Source organism: Xylaria bambusicola (genome assembly GCF_022495145.1).
Source record: "Xylaria bambusicola strain CBS 139988 unplaced genomic scaffold F5B22scaffold_12, whole genome shotgun sequence".
NCBI classification, from domain to species: Eukaryota; Fungi; Ascomycota; class Sordariomycetes; order Xylariales; family Xylariaceae; genus Xylaria; species Xylaria bambusicola.
This window is the reverse complement of record NW_025953565.1, coordinates 722,861-742,761: the sequence shown is the minus strand read 5'-3', so window position 1 is coordinate 742,761 and position 19,901 is coordinate 722,861. Positions and strand designations below refer to the sequence as shown.

The 19,901-nt window shown below is 50.7% G+C and overlaps 6 protein-coding genes across 6 annotated transcripts; 2 read left to right on the top strand and 4 right to left on the bottom strand.

Annotated features, from left to right (window-relative positions):
• The first annotated feature begins 931 nt into the window (after positions 1-931).
• F5B22DRAFT_71064 (uncharacterized protein) lies at positions 932-3,348 on the top strand. The gene is made up of 2 exons (XM_047980505.1): positions 932-1,250; positions 1,305-3,348. The coding sequence occupies exons 1-2, from the start codon at positions 1,106-1,108 to the stop codon at positions 3,107-3,109; spliced, it is 1,950 nt and encodes a 649-aa protein (XP_047832671.1). The 5' UTR covers positions 932-1,105; the 3' UTR covers positions 3,110-3,348.
• Positions 3,348-6,194, bottom strand: F5B22DRAFT_71021 (uncharacterized protein). The gene is made up of 2 exons (XM_047980504.1): positions 5,749-6,194; positions 3,348-5,682 (listed from the first exon to the last, which is right to left on the bottom strand). The coding sequence occupies exons 1-2, from the start codon at positions 5,876-5,878 to the stop codon at positions 3,587-3,589; spliced, it is 2,226 nt and encodes a 741-aa protein (XP_047832670.1). The 5' UTR covers positions 5,879-6,194; the 3' UTR covers positions 3,348-3,586.
• Positions 6,195-6,510: 316 nt separating this feature from the next.
• Positions 6,511-7,443, top strand: F5B22DRAFT_644873 (mitochondrial carrier domain-containing protein; the record flags this gene model as incomplete). Its single annotated transcript, XM_047978499.1, has 1 exon — positions 6,511-7,443. The coding sequence occupies one exon, from the start codon at positions 6,511-6,513 to the stop codon at positions 7,441-7,443; it is 933 nt and encodes a 310-aa protein (XP_047832669.1).
• Positions 7,444-7,707: 264 nt separating this feature from the next.
• On the bottom strand, positions 7,708-11,221 carry F5B22DRAFT_644872 (WD repeat-containing protein; the record flags this gene model as incomplete). The annotated part of the gene is made up of 7 exons (XM_047978498.1): positions 7,708-7,899; positions 7,953-8,186; positions 8,244-9,172; positions 9,222-9,432; positions 9,517-10,777; positions 10,850-10,931; positions 11,185-11,221. The coding sequence occupies 7 exons, from the start codon at positions 11,219-11,221 to the stop codon at positions 7,708-7,710; spliced, it is 2,946 nt and encodes a 981-aa protein (XP_047832668.1).
• A 2,053-nt stretch (positions 11,222-13,274) lies between these two features.
• Positions 13,275-14,803, bottom strand: F5B22DRAFT_599712 (uncharacterized protein). The gene is made up of 2 exons (XM_047974478.1): positions 14,183-14,803; positions 13,275-14,106 (listed from the first exon to the last, which is right to left on the bottom strand). Exons 1-2 carry the CDS (start codon positions 14,508-14,510, stop codon positions 13,973-13,975), a joined length of 462 nt encoding a protein of 153 aa, XP_047832667.1. The 5' UTR covers positions 14,511-14,803; the 3' UTR covers positions 13,275-13,972.
• A 611-nt stretch (positions 14,804-15,414) lies between these two features.
• On the bottom strand, positions 15,415-18,374 carry F5B22DRAFT_71001 (uncharacterized protein). Its single transcript, XM_047980503.1, has 3 exons — positions 17,152-18,374; positions 16,824-17,091; positions 15,415-16,690 (listed from the first exon to the last, which is right to left on the bottom strand). The coding sequence occupies exons 1-3, from the start codon at positions 17,893-17,895 to the stop codon at positions 15,576-15,578; spliced, it is 2,127 nt and encodes a 708-aa protein (XP_047832666.1). The 5' UTR covers positions 17,896-18,374; the 3' UTR covers positions 15,415-15,575.
• Positions 18,375-19,901: the final 1,527 nt, after the last annotated feature.

The following is a 19,901-nucleotide window of genomic DNA, read 5'->3' as shown; positions in this document are numbered from 1 at the left end:
CTACATGTGCCGTACGTGTGCCGTATATACCCGGGCGTCCACTGATAGCTACGGGATAGATATCCAATGCTTTGTAGACAAGGAACATCAGTCCCAAGAGATTCAGCTACCTTCTTTAGCGGCGTTCCAATGCTGCGTAGCTTAAAGAAAAGCTTAAAAAAAACTATGAGAGAACAGACAAACAGATGAGTATCATCGCTGTCATGCCAGAGACCGGACCCACTATTTCGCTTTTTCAAAAGTGACCGAGTTGCGTCGCCGCTTAGAGGAATACTCCGGCTACCTAACCCGAGGGGTTTCCTGTATATTACCGTGTGTTTTTTTTCGCTCTCCTTTTTTTCAAGTTTTAATTGATTGGTCAAGCTTTTCACCCATCTACTGTAGAGGGCTGTCTTCCGAGAACTGCTACGGATCCTCGTGTTGGAAATGCGAAAGGATGCTGTGTACCGAGGATTTTCTATGACGTTATAATTAGATACGTACATAGGTTTCAGAAGAGTTGGAACCCTAACAGGCCCATACAGATGCCCCCTGCATGGTAACACAAATATGACCTCAGCCAGACTCAACCATACTGGCGTACATATAAGTACATAGGTATGTCCAGTCGGGAGTTCCAACGGTACCTTAGGTACATATATACAAGTACCGGGTGGGTACCTTGTGTGGCTTCCCATGCATGTGGACTAGCGTGCCTACCCTGGAATGGCTTAGCTGCTTCGTAGACTGTGGCTAGGTACTTCAAGCTTGCATCCATTGTTACAAGTTTGATAACGACATCACTCTCATTTCTACATCTTTAACTCAACCTGTCCGAGCGACACGTCGCATTCACCAGCAATGGTATGGGGGCTGCCGTAACACGATAATCTCTGATTACGTGCTCAAACGAGCCTGCAATCGTGCCTTTAACGTATCGCACCTTGCCTGCCTAGAAACCTGATCCAGCCGGTTGCCTTGTCGACTGGATACACCAATACTTGTCTACTTGTAGCCTGAGATGAACTTCATTTGATCGCCAACTCGTGTGCTCGCCTAGAGTCGTCTCTGTGACCCTTGTGACCGTAGACTACGCCTGGGCATCAATACCTTTCGGCACCACACTATGGCCATTCCTACCGGCGCCGCAGCTTACAAGAAGAAGGATGGCACCATCACTCTCACGCCTGACCAGAAGACGGTGACATGGACACCCAACACGGCTCCCACTGGGCCACCCGCCTTATCTCTGTCAATTGCCAATATAACCAGTGAGTGCCTTATGTATCGTTGTCTGGCGCTAGCGACTGACTGATAATGCCAAGATCTCCAACAAACCCCTGACACAGCCGCCAAGGTTATGTTGAAAGTCTTTGAAAAGAGTGCTGAGAGTGCTGAACCGGTGCCCTACCTCTTCCACTTCAACTCTCCTTCAGATCCGAGGGGCGAGGCAAATGCCATCAAAACTTTATTGTCCAAACTGATTGCAGATGTCAAGAGCAATGACCCCAGTCTCCCAAAGCCAGCCTCGGGTGCTGCAACACCAGTGGGCGCTGGCAACTCCACAGTCTCTGCGAGCGTTTCCGATCCCAAATCTGCAGTAGCTCGCCTGTTCAATGATGATGCCTTGAAGGGAGACATTGCCCTACAACAGTCTCTTCTCAAAGCTGACCGGACCTTATACCAGATGTATATGGAGGGTCGGAAGACAAAGCCGGACACCATGTCGGACACAAATTTCAACACCCAGTTCTGGTCTACTCGGATCAACTTGCTTCGAGCTTACGCCATTGAATCAAGTCAAAAGAGGGGCCCTTATAATGTACTCGCTCAAGTCAAACCCATTCTGGTGCCAAATGAAGATCCATCGAAGCAGAGCGAGCTGAAGATTAAAGTTACCCAAGAGCAGATTTCGGCCATAATGAGTCAGCACCCCCTTCTTAAGCGCATATTTAACGAAAATGTCCCCCCCCTCAATCAGAATGAGTTTTGGGAAAGATTTTTTCTTAGCAAGCTGTCAAAGAAACTAAGGGGTGAGCGTCCATCTGGACTGGAGATACCCGACAAGATATTCGATAAGTATGACGAATACGAAGACATTACAGCTTTTTCGAGCAAGCTTCTAGCGCAACATGTACCACACATCATCAACCTCGAGGGCAACGAGGAGAATCAGGGAGGTTTCAAGAGCGGCAACCGGAAGGATGTCGAGATGCGGCCGCGGGGCAGGACCGACGTACCCATCATACAGACATTAAATAGTTTGAGTGGAAAACTATTAGCCAACGTGCTACCGGCTGATAACGATCCCGAAAACTCAACCCGAGTGGACGATGATACATACCAAGAACTTGCTTTACGAGACTTACAGGGTGACAGCGAGGAGCATCGTATTATGCTCAACATACGAGAACAAAGTAGATTTTTCTCCAATAATTCCAATGGCACTTCCGAGACCGCCGCAGCCTTTTCTCGGCAGGACCCCAGGAAAGTCCTCGGAGGAGTGCAGGGTGATCTGAAAAGCCTCACCTATGATGGCCTCGGAGGCGTCAACATCCATTCCTCGTTAGGAATCAACGATGACAGCGAAAGCGACGACGACGAGAAACCACAGCCGCACGTTGGATCTCGAGAGTCCCGAAAGAACGCCCAGAAGCAGATTCTCGACAGCATGTTGCAAAGACGGTCACAACTCTACGGCCAGGACGCAGACGACACAGCACCGATGGGCCTACCCACAGAAATCGCCGCGAACTGCAACCTCACGCACGCCACGACCATGGAGTTCCTGCACCAGTTCTGGTCCGCGTTTCTCTCAGGTGATCCCGAGCGGGCAGCTGAGCTCGGGTATCTAGCAGAGGCCCTGAAACGATCGAAAGATCGCATCGAGGTCGTCGCCGTAGAAGCCGAGAAAGCCCGCGAGGAACAGATCAAGAAGCGCAGGGCCGAGATCCTCCAGATCTACGAGCGGACCAGGAAAAAGCTCAAGTTCAACGCCAAGTCCGTCCGCGGCGGGCGAGAGGCCGTGACGAAACTCATGGACCCCGTGGTCCATAGCCTGGATAAGGCCATAGCGGACTACCAGAAAGCTCTGGCGGCGGAAGGTCTGCAGGCTAGCACCGAGTTGTGAATGAAATGCCAAGTTTCTATATAGATTTAGACGTGCTTTGGGGGGGGGGGAGTTGGGGTAGGATGAGAACCCGTACCCAGTTCAACTCCCTTTGGGACCATGCAGCCTTTAACTATCTTGGGCTATCCCCCTTCATTATAACATTATATAACTAGAGTTTACCATGATTTGTCTCTAAGAAGCGAGAGCAGGCGCGGAAGAGCAGCGCCGTTGGCCCCTTAGGATACTCTCGTCAGCTAGGACACTAATAAAGAAATACCATGTTTGATTGGTTATACCTACAAGAGAGATAGATAGGACGGGATCAATCTTATTATTTAATTAAATGCGGCAATTCTGAATCAAGAAGGGAAATGTGTGCCTTATTATAGTACCTATTTTCGCGTTTTCTATATATACAATATAATATATGACAGACTCACGCATCATAAGTGTAAATATACCACCTAATCACTTCCCATTCCCCATCTACCTACTCTATTTCCTTCTCCCCTTCCGATCCTTTGTCCTTATAATCCCCCCTTTCCGCCGGAATCCCCCATGCACATCCTTAGACCCAGCGCGCAAGGTCCTGCCCGATACAAACGAGCTACAATCCCTCTTCGCGCCCGCAGCCTTCTCCAGGGTCTCGGGATCGACGCGTCGATACCGAATCTGATACTCCAGCCATTCATCGAGTTTCGGGATCCGGATGTCCAGCGACGGCAGCGCGATGAGTCTCATCTTCGATACGTCGATGACGCGCGGATGATCCGAGATGCTCGGGTCCGCTTCGAGCGCAGCCGTATCCCCCGCGTAGCGGAGCAGGCCCGCGGGGGACTCGGGGTAGTACCGTCGGACGTGCATGTCCTCTAGATCGAGGTGTTCCTCGAGGTAGAGCGCGGGGAGCGTGTAGCGTGTCTTGCCGGGCGCGCTGCGCTTCAGGACAGCAGCGAGACGATCGCGGTCTGCGGGGGCGAGGGATTCGCGGAAGGCTTTCGCGTGCGAGAGGGCGAAGGGCTGGAGGATGACGCGGTAGGGCAGGCGGTGGCGCACGCAGACCCAGAACCGCCCGTCCCAGAGGGCCCAGGGGAGCCAGCGCGACCATGTGGTGTCTGCGGGGTTGAAGGTGTACTTGCCGAAGATGTGTCTCGGTATGGACCAATACGTGAAGCGATGATGTGGGACTGGCCGTTTGGAAGGGTAGGGTGTCCGGCTGAGGTACCATGCTTGGGGTTGGTTCGCGCTCTGGGATGGGGGGATACCTTGAGTAGGTGATAATGATACTGGATCAATGGGAAGGAAATGAACGCCAGCAATTACGAAGGCTTTTGGTAGTTCCGGTATACTTTGTCCCTTGGGAGAGTCGGATAGTGTGGGGAATAAACGAGATATGACATTCTGAAGATTCGCCAGGGGTATTGGGTGCTCCTCAGGAGTCACGATCTCAAGAATCCTCCTGATCAGAAGCCCAGCTACCTCTCGCTGGCGCAGTATACGAGCGCGGCGGCGCAAGGGGCGCGCTTTGTCTCTGGGGAAGCAAGACATGCCATAGTCTGGGAACTGGACCGACGCAGTGCCTATATGCGACACGATGTCCAGAATCCTCGTCTGCGCCATCAATCTGTCGGCTTCGGCCTGCAGTGCGCGGGCTTCTTGGTCGCAGCGCCGTGACAAAGCCAGGATAGAGGGCTTTTGAAGGGCGACGGGAAGGGTATAGTTCTTGTACATATGCCTTACGGCGTTTCGCATAGTCAAAGTCTGGTCGTCATTTGTGCTGTCTTCCCACCAAGGGATGTTGTTGGCTTCGCACGTGGCGACCAGTCGATCCTTTGGGAATCCTAGCAATGGTCGATAAACCATGACGCCACCATTCTCAACATCGATACCGCTCAAGGCAAGGGACACAGCCAGCTGAATCTGGTAGTATTTCTCGAAATCGTCGTGATCGATTCCGTCCAAGATGGACTGCCTCAGTTCTTGTTCGTTCATCTGATGATCAATGCTGGCCCTCAACTCTTGCCTCAGCCGTTCGGCGTCATTTCTGATTATGGAAAAATTGTACCGGGGCTTAGGTCTGCGCTGGTCGTCCACATAGCCACTGTGGCGAGCGCCGTGCACGCGCTCGCACTCGGGGATATCCTGGGCGGTCTTCATGCCGCGGAGACCTCGAACACCATGCCCCTGCAGGAGGCGCATCAGGATCGTCTCATACTGATCATCCTCGTGGTGCGCGAGCAAGAGACTGGCGTAATGGCGAAAGGCACACATAGCTCCTAGCTTCCGATAACGAGCCTTGCGAGCAACACTCTCAAGATTTGGCAGGTCGTTTGGCTGCTGCCCCTGTTGGCCGAGTAGGCCAGTCTTGAGCCAACTTATGGGGAAGACATCGCTGGGCATCCCCATGTCCTGCACGGCACGGGCTACGGCGTCCGCTTCTTCGCCCGACCCTTCCCTGAGCCGGTGGTTGACAATAAGAGCACGAAATTTGGTGAGGGGGTTATCCGCTATGTGAAAGGAGCGATCATGGCTCTTTAGATGGCTACAGAGGTAGGCCAGTGCCATGGAATCAACGCCCCCGCTCACAGCAATCCCTATCAATGGCAATTAGAGTCGTGGATAGAGGAAATGGGAATCCATTCCCAAGGCGACAGACATACCGACTTCTCTCCCGCTGTTGCCCCCCAGGGTAGGGAAGCGTGGCGGCGAAATGGCGCGCAGTGCGTCGGCGAACTCGCGGACGCTGATGGGGCGCGCCCCTCTATGGAGGACGTGCGAAAGTGTGCCCATTCCATTCTCTGATGCCGGCTCTCACTGTCCTGCAGGGACCGGCCCGTAATGGTAAACGCGTACCTTGGTATGTCGTCGTACGTGTACCTAGTTAGACCAGGCCAAACTCACCTACCTACCCCAAGCAAGCTATAAAGCTCCCAAGATGATAGCAGGGGTTGTGTGGCTCGAGATCCTTTTTGTTGGCGCCCCGTGTATTGCGTATCAGTACGTCATTGGATAGCAGATACACATCAAAACGAGCTCAATCAACATGCATCTCTAAAAGCCCATGTGAAATCCATAATGTAAAGCGCATTATGCGTACTGTAGACATGGATTTATCTGGACAAGCTTATCATCGGCCAGTGTCACTCAATGTGGGGGAGCTTGCGTCGGTTCATCAGAAATTATTATCGGAATCTACATTTCTAACCTAGGTAGCTTTACATAACCAACGCCGAACTCGCTCACCAGGCCCCCATGGAAAATACCTACTCACAATTGCTCCAAGGGACTCGCGATGGTGATCGCGATATTTTCTAGAACACTACTTTAATCACTTTATCCCAATACGACCCTCCGAACACATGCCCCCGGCCATCTATTAATATCCTAGGTATATCAACACATAAGAAATCCCCCTGCCTCCCATGGCAACCCAACAACCCCTCTCCAAAACCCCCCCATTCACCACGGCCCTCCTAGCCGGCGGCATAGCAGGCACGACAGTCGACCTCTCGCTCTTCCCTCTCGACACGCTCAAGACCCGTCTCCAGTCCCGCGCCGGCTTCTTCGCCTCGGGCGGTTTCCGCGGTGTATACCGAGGCGTGGGTTCCGCTGTCGTCGGATCCGCGCCCGGTGCAGCCTTTTTTTTCTGCACCTACGAAGGCGTGAAAGACGTGCTGTCGCGCGCTCGGCGGCGGCGTCATTCCGGAGACGATGATGATGCTCTAGGACTTCGAGCAGGAGGAGGAAGAGGAAGAGGAGCAAGCACCTGGGCCGAGCCCCTCGAGCACATGGCCGCCGCGAGCTTGGGCGAGGTCGCCGCGTGCGCCGTCCGCGTGCCCACCGAAGTCGTCAAGCAGCGCGCGCAGGCGGGTCACCACGGCGGATCGAGCGCCGGTGCGTTGCGCGCCATTCTGCAGCAATACGGGACCGTTGGGTTCGGGGGTGTCTGGCGCGAGCTGTACCGCGGCTGGGGCATCACCGTCATGCGCGAGGTTCCTTTCACAGTTATACAGTTCCCGCTCTGGGAAGCGCTCAAGGACTGGGGTCGTCGGCGGAGTCAGGGAATGAATGCAGGGGGCGTCGACGTCGGTGCCGGTGAAAGCGCGCTCTATGGATGTATATCAGGTGCTGTGGCAGCTGGCATCACTACACCCTTGGACGTCCTGAAAACGCGCGTCATGTTGTCCCAGGAGAGGGAGAGTGTCCTCACCGTGCTACGCGATTTGTTCAACAATCATGGAGTACGTCCCTTCTTCGCCGGGATCGGACCCAGGGTCGCTTGGATCAGTGCTGGGGGCGCTATTTTCCTCGGTAGCTACCAATGGGCCGCCAACGCTCTGCAGAGTAGTTTGTGACGACGGACCATAATACAATCTAAGCATATGCGGAGTGACTCGAACGTGGCACGATTTTATAATACCCCAGATAAGCATGCGAGTCTCGGTGTATGTTGGTCGATATTACAGGCTCAGCATACTACCTGATGCATTTTGAGGCGTTCGGGAGGTCATATGTACAATACTTAGAGAAAGTCTCTTTTTTTCTCTTGCCCGGTCATACCTTGGATATAGAAGTAAAGATACCCTCCTCACGGACTCATTCGCCGGATAATCAAGTTCTCAATTCGTAGTACCTGTCACAACTGGCTGTGTAGACGCTGGCGCGACTTCGGCTTCCGGCGCCGCCTCCTGTTTCGCTTGCACCTTGGGTATCTCTTTTCGTCCATTCGCCTTGTAATACAGTACAATATCATTACCCCCCTTCCAGACATGCGCTCTTAAAGTAGCAAGACTCATGGTATTTGGTAGCAACTGCAGCTTCGGTGAGCAGAGGAGCCCAATCTAGGTTAATAAAGGAGACTTACCTGGTCGTAGCAATATAATTCTAAGTATTCTTCTGGTTTCAAGGCATTGGGATCTGGCTCTTCAGGAGGCGTTTCAATTCGCTCCGCTACATATGCAAGTATCTTCTTCACTCGGAGCATCCTATTGGCGTTGAGACGATTATTGCCATCAGCAGCTGGAATGGGGGGCAAGGAATCTTGCCAGGGATGCAAAATAAATGACACTTTAACAGGGTCCTTAGGAGGGATCGTGTTCTGTAGGAGAGTATTAGTTGTACACATCAAGCCATCATGTCGAGATCGGACACTTACGGTCAATAGAACTTCTGCTAGCCACATGGGTGCCTTTGCTTCGATAATGTCGGCATCTGCACCAACCGTCATCACCGTTCCACGATACACATCAGCACTGCCGCCTGAGGTCTCTTCGTGGATGAAGACTTTGGTTCCGCGCGGTAACAGCAGTACAGGTGTCTCATTGGGCAAGCTAGGCGCGATCTTGGTTTCAACGAACTGGTCTGGATTCTCGAGCACTTGCTTGTCGTAATCGCTGCGGATCTTTTGAATAGTGCCCCGGAAACTGTCTTCAATTTCTTTCTCATGGTTTGAAGACGATTCCGACTTATTTTCCTCCTGCTTCTCTTCTACCATAACTGGCTTCTCTGTGTTGCTCGACGCGGACCGGCTAGTTTTCTTGCTAACAAACGACATACCAATCTTGAATTTCTTGCCGAAGGGTGTGCTCGGAGACTTGGTTTCTTTATCCTTATCCTTGGTTTCCGCTGGCGTTTTCGGTATTTCAACAACCGGTGGTTCGGCAGTTGCTGGTGTTGTAGCCGCTTTGTAAGGCGTATCGGCAGAGCTAATCCCATTAGAAAAGTAATCTTCACCAGACTGGCCATCTATTTGAGAAGATCGTTTCTCAACCGAGCTGAGTAGTGTGTCACCCTTCTCAGGTACACCTGGCAAGTGTACAGCCGGCGTCGCGACTCCTATGCCTAATCCAGGAGTCAGAAGATTGGAGCCGGTTCCTTTAGGCGTCATAACCGGAGACCCCGTGGCGTTTCCACTGTTGTCATTAATAATAGGTATCGACAGCGGCCGCAATATCTCCGCGCGACTACCAGCCAGGCGCATTTCTCTACTCTTGTTCAGCTTCTTTCTATAAATTTCGTCTCGTTTAATTTCCTCGTCTATCAATCTCGCAAATAAGTATCGAAGAATCCATCGCCCCAGGTTTACTATATTAACGTTAGGTACTGTGCTCAAAATTGATATGAATTTGCGTACTTCTCTGATCTTCCCTGAAATCGATGGGTTCCTCCACCTCCACCTCGTCAGCATATACTTCAGCGTCAAAGCAGTTGAAGGAATCTAAGACAACTCTCAAATTGCCTGAGCTTGTGTCGATAGAACACCATGGTGTAACAGCCTCGAGAGTATTCACTTCTGGCTCAACGTGCTCGAGGTGCCGCTTGCCAAATCTCTGAATTACTTCGCACTACTGGAAAATCAGCACATATTAGAGAAAAAGAGAGGTCAGGGTGTGGCCGGGCAGAATATGAATGGCTAAGAAGCGGCTTACTTGGATGAGATCCCAAAGTAGAACGTCTCCGGCCGTGTCAAGCGTCAACACTCTTCTTCTATCATTGAGTAATTTATACTTGACGAGTCCATTTTGACCTTCAATGGTCTCCTGTGGTAGGCGATGAATTGGCTCTATTGGTAGGATAGGGTCAGGCGAGATTTCCGAGCCCTTCCTGCTGATGGCGGGGTCAAAAGCGTTTGGCTCTGATGGTAAATTAATGTCTGGCGGGAAGGACGCTGTATTAGACATCTTCAGTATTGAATGAGCAGGGATCTCTTGGGGAGAGGTATTCATTGAAGTGACGGCAATCTGCTTTGGTACTGATGTCGTGCTACCGCTACGCATACGCCTGAATGGTTCTGGGAGGCGAGCGTCCGGTCCTGTATCAATGTTTGTCCATCTGTTGATGGATGAGCTCGCCGTTGCTGTCCAGATATAAGTTCCGCATGCAATGACCTTATTGATTCCATTGTGCTCTTGGGCCACGGCCACAGACAAACCTTGGTCCAGCTCAACCGTACCACGAGTGTCCGTCTTGACGATGAGACCGGAACGATCCGCACTGTAGAACACACTTAGGTCAGGGTGGTCCGAAAACAGTGACCAGACACTGTCGTTATGCATAGTGAATGTGTACATGCATCGGCCGGCGGTTACGCTCCACACTTTGATTGTTTGATCGGCACTGGCTGTTAGAACAGTGTCCCCAGCATCGTTCACCAGTATGGAGCGGATATTGTCGGTATGGCCAACGAACTTAGTAACTCCTTTGCCAGTCCTGGGATCCCATAACCGCACAGTAGACTCGGGACCACCAGTGGCAAGTATACTCCGAGCTACACCGATGGCATAAACAGAACCTTTCTGGGTAAAGTCCTCGCTTTGTACGTCGATCTCCAATCTCTTGCCTCTGCCATGAAGATCCCATAGGTAAACCTTACGGTCCAGCCCACCAGACGCAACCCAGTCGCCCTGGGGAGGAGCAGCAAGACACTTGACGTAGTCTGCATGCTGGCCGATGGTGTGGGCTTCATTTCTACCGGAGGGCTGCCACAGCTTGACGGTCAAGTCGGAAGATGCCGAGGCGACGGCAAAGTGGTGCGAGACGAGGGCGATATCATTGATCCAATGTGTGTGAGCTTGGGTTGAGGCGCGAAAAGTGGTGTGTTTTATCCTCGAGGGGAGGATAGCAGGGTAATCATTGAGGTCGAGACCGAGATCCCAGGCGCACACGACGCCATCTCTTCCACCGGAATAACTGTGCGACAGTATTAGCTGAAGCCTGGACCAGCGTGATTAGCTCAGAGAGGAGCAATGGCCAACAACATACAGTATGGCATTGCCGCGGTCAATGGCAAGGCCGTTTACCCCGAGTCTATGGCCGCCGGAGGAGGAGTGATCAAGTTCGAGGACTATAGACCAGGTCAGAGTTGGACGCAGCTCCAGTGTTTTGTTGTAGCTGCTAAGGGGCGCCGAGTATGAAGGGGTTGGGAAGTAAGGAATGCGAAGAGATGAAGGGGGGGAGGAGAACAGGCGGGGTGGATGGAGATAGCGGAGCGGTCAAATAAGAGATAGCTATCTATACTGTAGACATTTCCGAAGAGCAAGCATTAAGATTCCAGAAGGGATTCTAGAGAGGGCAGTGTTTGAGATGGGTTTACAAACCATAGCTTATTTTCTGACGAGGAGGCTTCTTGGCCATGACGACAGGAAAGATTCGAAGACAATCATACGAGGGACTTGAAGCTCGGACGTAGTTCACTTGTAGGCACGGGCGCGTGCGATGACGACAGCAGTAGGGGAAGCTGGAGTGTAGCAAACAAGTGAGAGAACAAAATACCTAATCATAGCAAGTTTCTTCTCATCTCATGTCAGACGGTCAATTAAGAATTAAGGCATGGAAGAGGGAAGAGGAAAAAGGGAGGGGGAAAGACTGAAGAGGTTATTATGTTGGTGCTCGATGTGGTGGTAGTGGGTACGAGGCAGGCAAGGCAGTTGAGGAAGGTAAGGTCAAGGTGAATGAATAGGTAGGAGCTTATGCAACCCTGCTGCTCCTCCCCGAGCCGGGACCATACGGTAATCAAGCAAGGCTGGTGCTGTGCTGTAGGAGGAAGTAGGCACCATACCTGCTAAGTTCAGTGGATGGATTGTGCCTAGGAAGAGTAGGTATGTAGTATTGAATCAAGGCAGGTTCTCTTTCAGCTTCCAACAAGTATGTGTATATAAAGATTCGGTATATATCTTGGAAGTGTTATAGGTTCTGGTGCGCACTACATGTCGCATGCCGTCGCATGCCGCAGTTGTAGGTTGTAAAACAGCAGCAGGTTCACATCAAGAAGGCAAGAATATTATTGGACCCCAACGGTCGGGTCCATGATTTGCTACCGCTGCATGCTGTAGCGTAGGTAGGTAAGCTACTACCTAGGTTAGCACATGTCTGCACATGTAAGTACCCGGGGTACCTACTTCGTAAGTAGGCGGAGGCGGGCAGGGAAGGACGGGCAGAGATGCCGGAGTGCGCGAGATCACAGCAGCTCCATGTTGCAGCTCTAATGTCGCACCTAATGATGGGATTCGGCCAGCGCAGGTCAGGTCAGCAAGAGAGCTAAGCTACATAGTAGATACCTACCTAAGGTACTGAGGCAGACTGAGGATCCGGATTCTGTCCGGAGGCAGGCGATATATGCCTTCTTGGACTATCAGGGGCGTCACAATGACTCCACAACATTTCAGGTGAGACCCCTACTCTGCCCTAGGTACTTAGAGCAGAGTCAGAGCACTTTTACTGTCCACTAAGTCCAGCCGTACAGTACCTTAGCGCGCTAGGGGGGGGTAGGAAATTTATGTTAGATATTCTCTGGAATGAACTCACTATGTTTAGCTCATTTGGTTGACACACAGCTGTTTAGATTGAAAGTATACCTACATTAAATTATGTTAGCATTCTGACAGTATTTTTATTAGAAATGACTTTATTTCGAAATCGTGTTCGTTTTCCAACATGATTCCAACATGGTATTGAACATCATGTTCTATAGCCCCCTATAGCCCCCTATAGCCCCTACAGCCCCTACAGCCCCTACAGCCCCTACAGCCAGTCAGTACAGCCAATCAGTACAGCCAGTACAGCCGTAGCCGTACAGACCTAGCCGTAGACTTCGAACTTAGTCAAATTTCAGACCTAGCTATATAGACCTAGCCGTACGTACAGACCTAGCCGTACAGACCCTAGCCGTACAGACCCTAGCCATACAGACCCTAACCATACAGACCTAGCCGTACAGCCAATCCAATCATCGCCACCTTCAAGGATAATCGCTACAAGGATCAATCCAATCAATCCAATCCACCACCACCACCACCCTAAAGGCTAGGAAACCTATCGCAATCGCTTCGTAGTTCAGGACTTTAACGGAAGGTTTCGTAGCCTTCGTTAAATACTGTAGGGGGAAAGGATTAAATAAATATTAAGCTATACAATAGTTATACGTCAAACATAGCTATACATTAAAAATGCATTTCGTTTAACATATGTTTAACATATATTTCATTTAAAAATATAATTTAAAGTAAAAGGTACATTAAAAATATAAAGCTTTTATATATAAAAGTAAAGTACTTATTATATTTTGCTATAGCTAGCTTTATATAGCTATATTAGGTTGTTATGACCTAACAACCTAGCTGTGACCATTTTCCTACCCCCCCCCCTGGCGCGCTAAGGTAAGTAATATGTACATAGTACCTTGGTATCTTCCGGTTCTCAGCTTGCGGGGTCAACCAATCATTCCAACCCTCTAACGGCTCTTTCCAGGGCATGCATCCCAGATCAGCGCCCCAAGCCACGTGGGGGAGTCCAGTCCCAACTTCTACTTCACGTACAGTACCTACTGTACATAGTATCCGGGTTGGGTAGTCTTCGAGAAATCATTAAGAATGAACTAATCGTACGAGTAAATTCGCCAACAGCACTCCTCCCCCAACTCCCCCGCGCTGCCCTGTCCTGCTCAGTAAGAGTGCATTGTACCTAGTGTGACATCCGCTTCTCCAAAACTCGCACAAGACTTCCATCACCACATCATTCAGCTACCCGAGACATTACCTAGGTATTGAATCATTGCCAACCCCTCAATCATCGAGCACAGCATATCTATCTTACTTTACACAAGGCTGAGACATCCGCCACGCTGTTACCTATGTGGTATCATCACATGTGAACCTGGACACTCCGAGACACTCTAGAGTTAAATTTGTATAACCGCATTACCCCCAGTATCTAAAAACCGTTCTCCCTTTTCCCCTCTTCTACGATCAGAGCCTCATGAAAGTCAAATCAAGTACCCTGTTCTCGGCGTAGATAGGAAAAGCAGGTATTTGTGACAAACTTTCTCCTTTGCCTAACTCCCTCCATTGCCAGGACCGCAGCCAACTCTAATCCCACGCATCCCCTTTTTCAAACCCCAGCTTTCCCACGATACATCCCTGTCCTCGGCGGCGTGACTTGTTGCGCTCTCGATACCTGCAAGAACGAGTCCCGCATCTGCGCCAGCGCACGGGAGCTCGGGGTCGGCGTGAACAATCTGCGGGCTGTATGAAAATCATGTCTTTAGCCAAAACGATCACCCTCACTCTGCGATGGAATCCAAGGTGCTATTCATCGTACCGGTCGACTTCACCGAGTTCGTTGACGAGACAGGTGTCGACGACCGCATTGTCAAACTGTTGCTAGTGCTGCCGTCCGCGGCCTGTGTTCGCCCTCGGGTGCAGTCTCGGCACTTCCCTGCCACCGGTCTCGTGGCTTTGCGAACTTTGCAGCCGAGCAGGCCTGGCGGGACATTCGGTGGTCGGGTGGGGAGGAACACCGTCTCCTTGAGTAGTAGTTGGTCATCGCCTGCACCGCACCTCTTCGCTACGTGACAGGGGAAAGTGTTCTGGTATTCCTTGTGTTGACAGCTGGTATCGCCAAAGAGGTTGTAGACTTCGGTGCACATGGTGGGTCTTCGTTAAACGGGTGCTGATGCGAGGATAAGGTTCGTGAAGATACGTAGAGAGGCAAGAGTCTGAGGTCGTATGGCAATGGCCAATGAAAGTGGCGTGAATGCTCACAAAAACAAATGTGTGCGTAGAGAAAAGAAAGTGTCGAATGTACATAGACTCGGCAACCAGTGCAACGAGGTAAGTGGTCAAATAATTAGAAAATAATTCGGTAGGAGAATCGAATAACAGAGAAATGGAGAGAGAAGAGAGGAATAGTTCAAGATCGAGTCGCGTGGTTCTTACATGTAGTGACTGACTATGAAAGTGTACAAGTCCGAGAGTCGTCGTGGCAGGGCGGTTCATTGTTTCTATTATGGGAACAAGGGAGAGCGACCCAAAAGCCAACAAACAATGAATTGACTGTCCAGGTCGAACAAGTTTTGAATGGGAGGACAGGGCAGCTCTTTGACGTCGTAAACAGGGAGTTCTCGTAGGTCCTTACGCAATCCGCAACTCACATTCATCTCGTGATCAACCCCATTTTGAACCCGAGTGAATGAAGAAATCCGACGGTGTTGTTTCGCACCGCCTCTGACGCGACATGGAATTGCTTCTCCCATTGCTTTCTCAAGCCGCTCAAGTCGGCGAGGCCTGGTGGTATCACGACATGATAGAAACGCCTCAAGCAAGCCACTTGACGCTCATATCTCTAGGTAGCTACCTAACCTATACTTGTCTGTTTATTGCAGTCACATGAAAAAAGCCCACGTGCACCCATGCTATGAATTTTGTTTGGCCCAGCTTCTAGATGCGCTCACATACTGCATGAGATGTTTGAGGAATGGATGTAGGTAATTCATATTCACCGCAACCAACGCCTCGTTCCTAATAAACCCAAATGAAGCCAAATACCCACACCAAAGACCAAAAAGCTGAGGGTAAGTACCGTTATTTCCATGATACGTAATATGCCGCCCACCACGTGATTATATCGCAACTCCGCCAACCGTCCTCATATCATCATTCCTATACACAGTTTTTTCCTTTTCGCATTCATAGCTATCCCAGCTACGTGACATTCACGTCTGCTCCCCAATGAGAATGTCTAAACTACCCAGATGAGCGCGCGCCTCGATCGTTGACTTCTCTCCTTCGGCCCCTTTCCGCGCCTCCACCATGCTTCCAGGCCACCCGCGCGAAGACTTGATAATCTTGAGGTCTTTCCCTCTGGCCACGATCCGGCCGCTCGTGGTCTTGGCGTCGAGACTGCCCTCCCACGACTGCGGATACCGGAGCCCGACGTTGCCGCTCGTGGATTTATGCGTGGCGTCCAGGCAATCCAGCACCTGCGCCGTCAGCGCCTTGCCGTTGCCGTCGTAGAACTTCGGCTCGAGGACGCGGACCGCGATCGCGCCGCTCGTTGTTATCGTCTCGAGTTGCGCGGGGTTCCGCGCGTTTATCTTGTCCATGTTGATGACCGGGAGCAGATCGAGGGCCAGGTTGCTCGCCGTGCTGTGCACTGTGATCCCTGCGCTGAAGGCTAGTGCGCCGTGCACGCCGCCGGATGTGGTGCTCACGTCCACTAGGTAATCGCGTTGTGGAATGAGGTTGGGTTCATGGATGGGTTCCGCGGCGGAGATGGTGCCTGATATCGTGGTGAGTGATAAGACGGCGGGCTTGGGGTGGTCCTCAAGCTCTTCTCCCGGCGTAATGCTAACTTGAATGCTGCCAGAGGTGGTGTGTAGGCCTAACATATCATATAATGGCCAGTTACCATCGATGCTACCCGAAGTTGTGTGGACCTCGATAATTCGGGAGTCGAATGCCCATGAGCCTTTTGCCGGGATGAAAGTGTAGTCGGGATTTGAGGCTACAGCGCCCTCCTCACCCGCGGCAAGTTCACTTGCCGCTGCTTTTATGTCACCCACGACTGAGGATAACTCTGCGTAATCTGCGACATGGAGAGACAAGTCGTCGAAGAGGGCGATGGGTAGGTGAACGGTGCTGAGTGAGAGAACACCAATCTCTGCAGCCTCGGGAACCCAGACAGTGCCTTTCACTTCAACGCAAGGGCGTTGCCCATGTACAGAACTCTCATATGCTTCGGGGATGGTAACCTTGACTTCTTGCACTGTGGCATCGAGGGTAGTGAAGAGACGTAGATCCGGCTCGTTCGTCACCATCTGAAGCTCCACTATGGCCTCTAGTATTAGCAATTACTCTTAGGACATGGGATAGATCTAGACTGAGCAGAGTTCTGCTTCACCCTTCTCCATTATTTGGTCTAGAATAGCTAACAGCGAACATTGAATTCGGATATGACTTACTACGCGGGCTGCCATTGCCATTACTCAGTTTTCGTACATTGACATAACCGCCAACACGGACACTGTTAGATCCATGATGTCGATACTTAGTCTCTATAAACGTGAGGTTTTGAGACTTGACGAAGTCTAGATCTAAGACCTGATCGTCATAGTGGTGTTGTTCCCCTTGGCAGAAGTTTTCCTCAATCGGTAATTCTGGTGATCCTGAGTCATCAGGTTCTTGAGCTTCCGGCTCCTTTTCCACAGGTTCAGCAGGCTGTGGGGTTGACTGTTCGACATCACGTCAGTTCAAATCTGTTCGTATACCCAGCGAGCGAGCAGAACTTACACCATTTCCCTGGGTAGGACGGGATGAAGCAAATGATATGCCGCCTAGTAGCACTATCGAAGCTATCAGGATAGCTAGGGCTAGCAGCCCATTCTTCCATTTAAGCCAAGCAGGCATACGTCTGCGGACGCGTCTGGCCCATGCCGGGGTTCCATTCTCTTCATCTACTGGTGCGCTCATGCTTTCAGGCTGCTGCCCGAGGAGACTCTCGCTTTCCACCCCTGAGGTACCCATCATGCGACTAGTACCAAAAGTGTTATAGTTACTTGGTCTGTTCTGCTGGTGGGTGCTTCCGTGGGGGATTGGTGAGATTGGGGACACAGGCGACGGGGTATAAGCTGGCGGTGCCTCCGAATATAATGAAGAAGACCGATGCCGGCTGGAAGAAGCTTGCCAAGGGGCGTGTGAAGCTGACGACTGCGATGGCGTAACCTCGCGATGATGATGTGGTAGCAATTGGGAGGTGGCTGTTGCTGCCTGCTCCCGTTGGCTAGATTGTTCGAAGGAGGGCTCCGAGGGATCCGCCTGGGAGTTTAAGAAGCTTTCCTCGTCCGCTTTCTGCGCTTTAGGCCTTTCTGTTCTTTGCAATAGTGTCGGGTCCGGAATGAAGACGTTAGGTACGCGCGGCGTTTCGTTGGACGAAGCGGGCGGGAATTGACCATTAGCAGGTGAAAATTGAATTATGTAGTCCTCGCCATCCGAGTCATCGCTCAGAGACGAATACATATTATCAGAGTAGGGCATGGTTTGCCGTGGTTGAAACGACCCCCAGTGGCGTGTTTGAAACTATCGCCAAGCAGATCTGCCGTGATTTGAAACCCTTCTGCCGCGGTATCATGAAGCAAAGGCTGGCAGATTGATGTCACAGCGCTATCTAACTAGATCAAGTAACAACTCTGAGTTATTGCGCCGTCTCAATTCACAGGATGAATTGTCACAATTCGTGTAATTATTTGACAATTGGCATGTATGCTAACACACGATACCTAGAACTTTTTCCCGCCTCTGGGTTGAGGTCGCCTTCAGACTCCAAGCAAACGCTTATCAGCCTGCCTTGCGATGCCAAGGCGCTTAGCGACGCTTCCTCGATACCTTGATACCTCTAGATGTCTACCTAGAGGGATTACGACATAGGACTCGAGGTTGAGCAGCCGAGCAGCTAAAGAGCTGTATCTACTGGACGAGATAAAGAAATAGCTACGTCAGCTTCTGCAGGAACTAATTGGAACCAACAAAAATACTCCTCATGTCAGTTTAAGGGCGGTCAAGAACGACGCCATCCTGCGTTGGGGTCTGCTCTGGACTTCATACCCCGCTGTCAGCCCCCCTCCTAGGCTTGTTCAATACGTAGATTGTGCTTGGTCAGTACCTCACACACATAAGTAGTTGTATGAATAGATATATGTATGTAAGCTCAGAGCGATGAGCCATCTGACAATATTTACTGATATACCATTGATCTTAATAATAATAATTATTATAAACTTTACACCAAGTCAGAATAGTTTCGTATGCAATCCAGGAACGTGGATGGGCGACTTTGTTCGTCACTTTCTGTACCGGGGCTGACGAACTTCTCCACATCGGCTGCAGGGGAAAGCTGGGGAAGTTAAGTAGGCAGCAGCTTTTTGCATGCTACTAGTACACAAGGTCTCACGATTGATTCGATTTCCTGCTGGCAAGGCGATAGTCGGAAAGGGCTAATGATGACTAGCTAGCAAGACTTACGTACTGCTTCCCAAATGGTTGTCTTCAGAGTGTTCCACGGTATGGCTTGAATATGCAATTTGCGGTCACGCAGTTTCAAGTATAGCCATGCTACTTAGTAATAATACCAATCTGCCCAACTGTGGTTACCGAGGTTTGGGCTCATGTCCCTCTTCGTTTGTTTAAAGTACATGTATCGTAAGATGATTAACCTAAGTTGTATTTGTACCGGATGATAAGACCAAATTATAGGTAGGCGTAGCATGGGAAGATATGTGTCAGTATTTCTACCATCGCCTACTCCTTTCTCCCAAAGTGTTTAGATAGATGCTTGACGTCGGATCACCACGATGGGTTACGTGTGAGAAGAGGATGAGGCGAGTCGCACATGGTGAGTCCTAGCGTATCTAATGCTAACAGTCCTTCGTATAAACCAAAATATTCCATGTAGTCCGTTCATGGCCCGCTAATAAGAAAAACGTGAGGACATACCTTGTAATTCGCAGTCGTAGCCCGAACGACAACTAGTCGGCATCCATCGAGATACCCAAGGCGGTGTACGCAACCAAGCGGCGGTCTCAACGATTATCAAGCCAACTCGAATCATCTCATCTAATTCACCGTGTATGGTTGGATGCTGAAATCCCAGAGAAACCTGTAAATAATTGCAAATAGAGTTTCGTTCTGGCCATCATTTCAAACTATCCCAGTCGATACAATCAATCCGACGCAACGGTTACTCGCTTGACTACTCTGCCAAGATTGGTCGTGTGGATGGATATATCAGAGTCGTATCACGAAGTTTGTATCATTAGTTCAATAAGCTAACAAGTGTTATGTAGCCCCAGCGCCCTATGGTATGTCAGACTTCAGGGTGACAATCGCCGTTAGAGTCACATCTCTGTGCCTCAAGCGCCCATAAGCCGTCCCAGCGTTGTTACACGCTGCCTAGCAAACCTGTCACTTCGAGGGAAGCAATTAGGCAGGAGTCAACACGCTCAGCGAATACCCGAATGAGATACGATCCAATTAGTCTCGGACAA

What these genes read in the sequence shown, in the direction of transcription:
- F5B22DRAFT_71064 (XM_047980505.1), top strand. Translation starts at nt 1,106, where the DNA reads ATGGCCATTCCTACCGGCGCCGCAGCTTACAAGAAGAAGGATGGCACC. An exon ending in GTCAATTGCCAATATAACCA is followed by an intron (nt 1,251 to 1,304) that starts GTGAGTGCCTTA and finishes GATAATGCCAAG; the next exon opens with ATCTCCAACAAACCCCTGAC.
- F5B22DRAFT_71021 (XM_047980504.1), bottom strand. Translation starts at nt 5,878, where the DNA reads ATGGGCACACTTTCGCACGTCCTCCATAGAGGGGCGCGCCCCATCAGC. An exon ending in CAACAGCGGGAGAGAAGTCG is followed by an intron (nt 5,683 to 5,748) that starts GTATGTCTGTCG and finishes TGCCATTGATAG; the next exon opens with GGATTGCTGTGAGCGGGGGC.
- F5B22DRAFT_599712 (XM_047974478.1), bottom strand. Translation starts at nt 14,510, where the DNA reads ATGTGCACCGAAGTCTACAACCTCTTTGGCGATACCAGCTGTCAACAC. An exon ending in GAACTCGGTGAAGTCGACCG is followed by an intron (nt 14,107 to 14,182) that starts GTACGATGAATA and finishes ATTTTCATACAG; the next exon opens with CCCGCAGATTGTTCACGCCG.
- F5B22DRAFT_71001 (XM_047980503.1), bottom strand. Translation starts at nt 17,895, where the DNA reads ATGCCCTACTCTGATAATATGTATTCGTCTCTGAGCGATGACTCGGAT. An exon ending in GTCCTACCCAGGGAAATGGT is followed by an intron (nt 17,092 to 17,151) that starts GTAAGTTCTGCT and finishes GATGTCGAACAG; the next exon opens with TCAACCCCACAGCCTGCTGA. An exon ending in TGGCAATGGCAGCCCGCGTA is followed by an intron (nt 16,691 to 16,823) that starts GTAAGTCATATC and finishes TAGAGGCCATAG; the next exon opens with TGGAGCTTCAGATGGTGACG.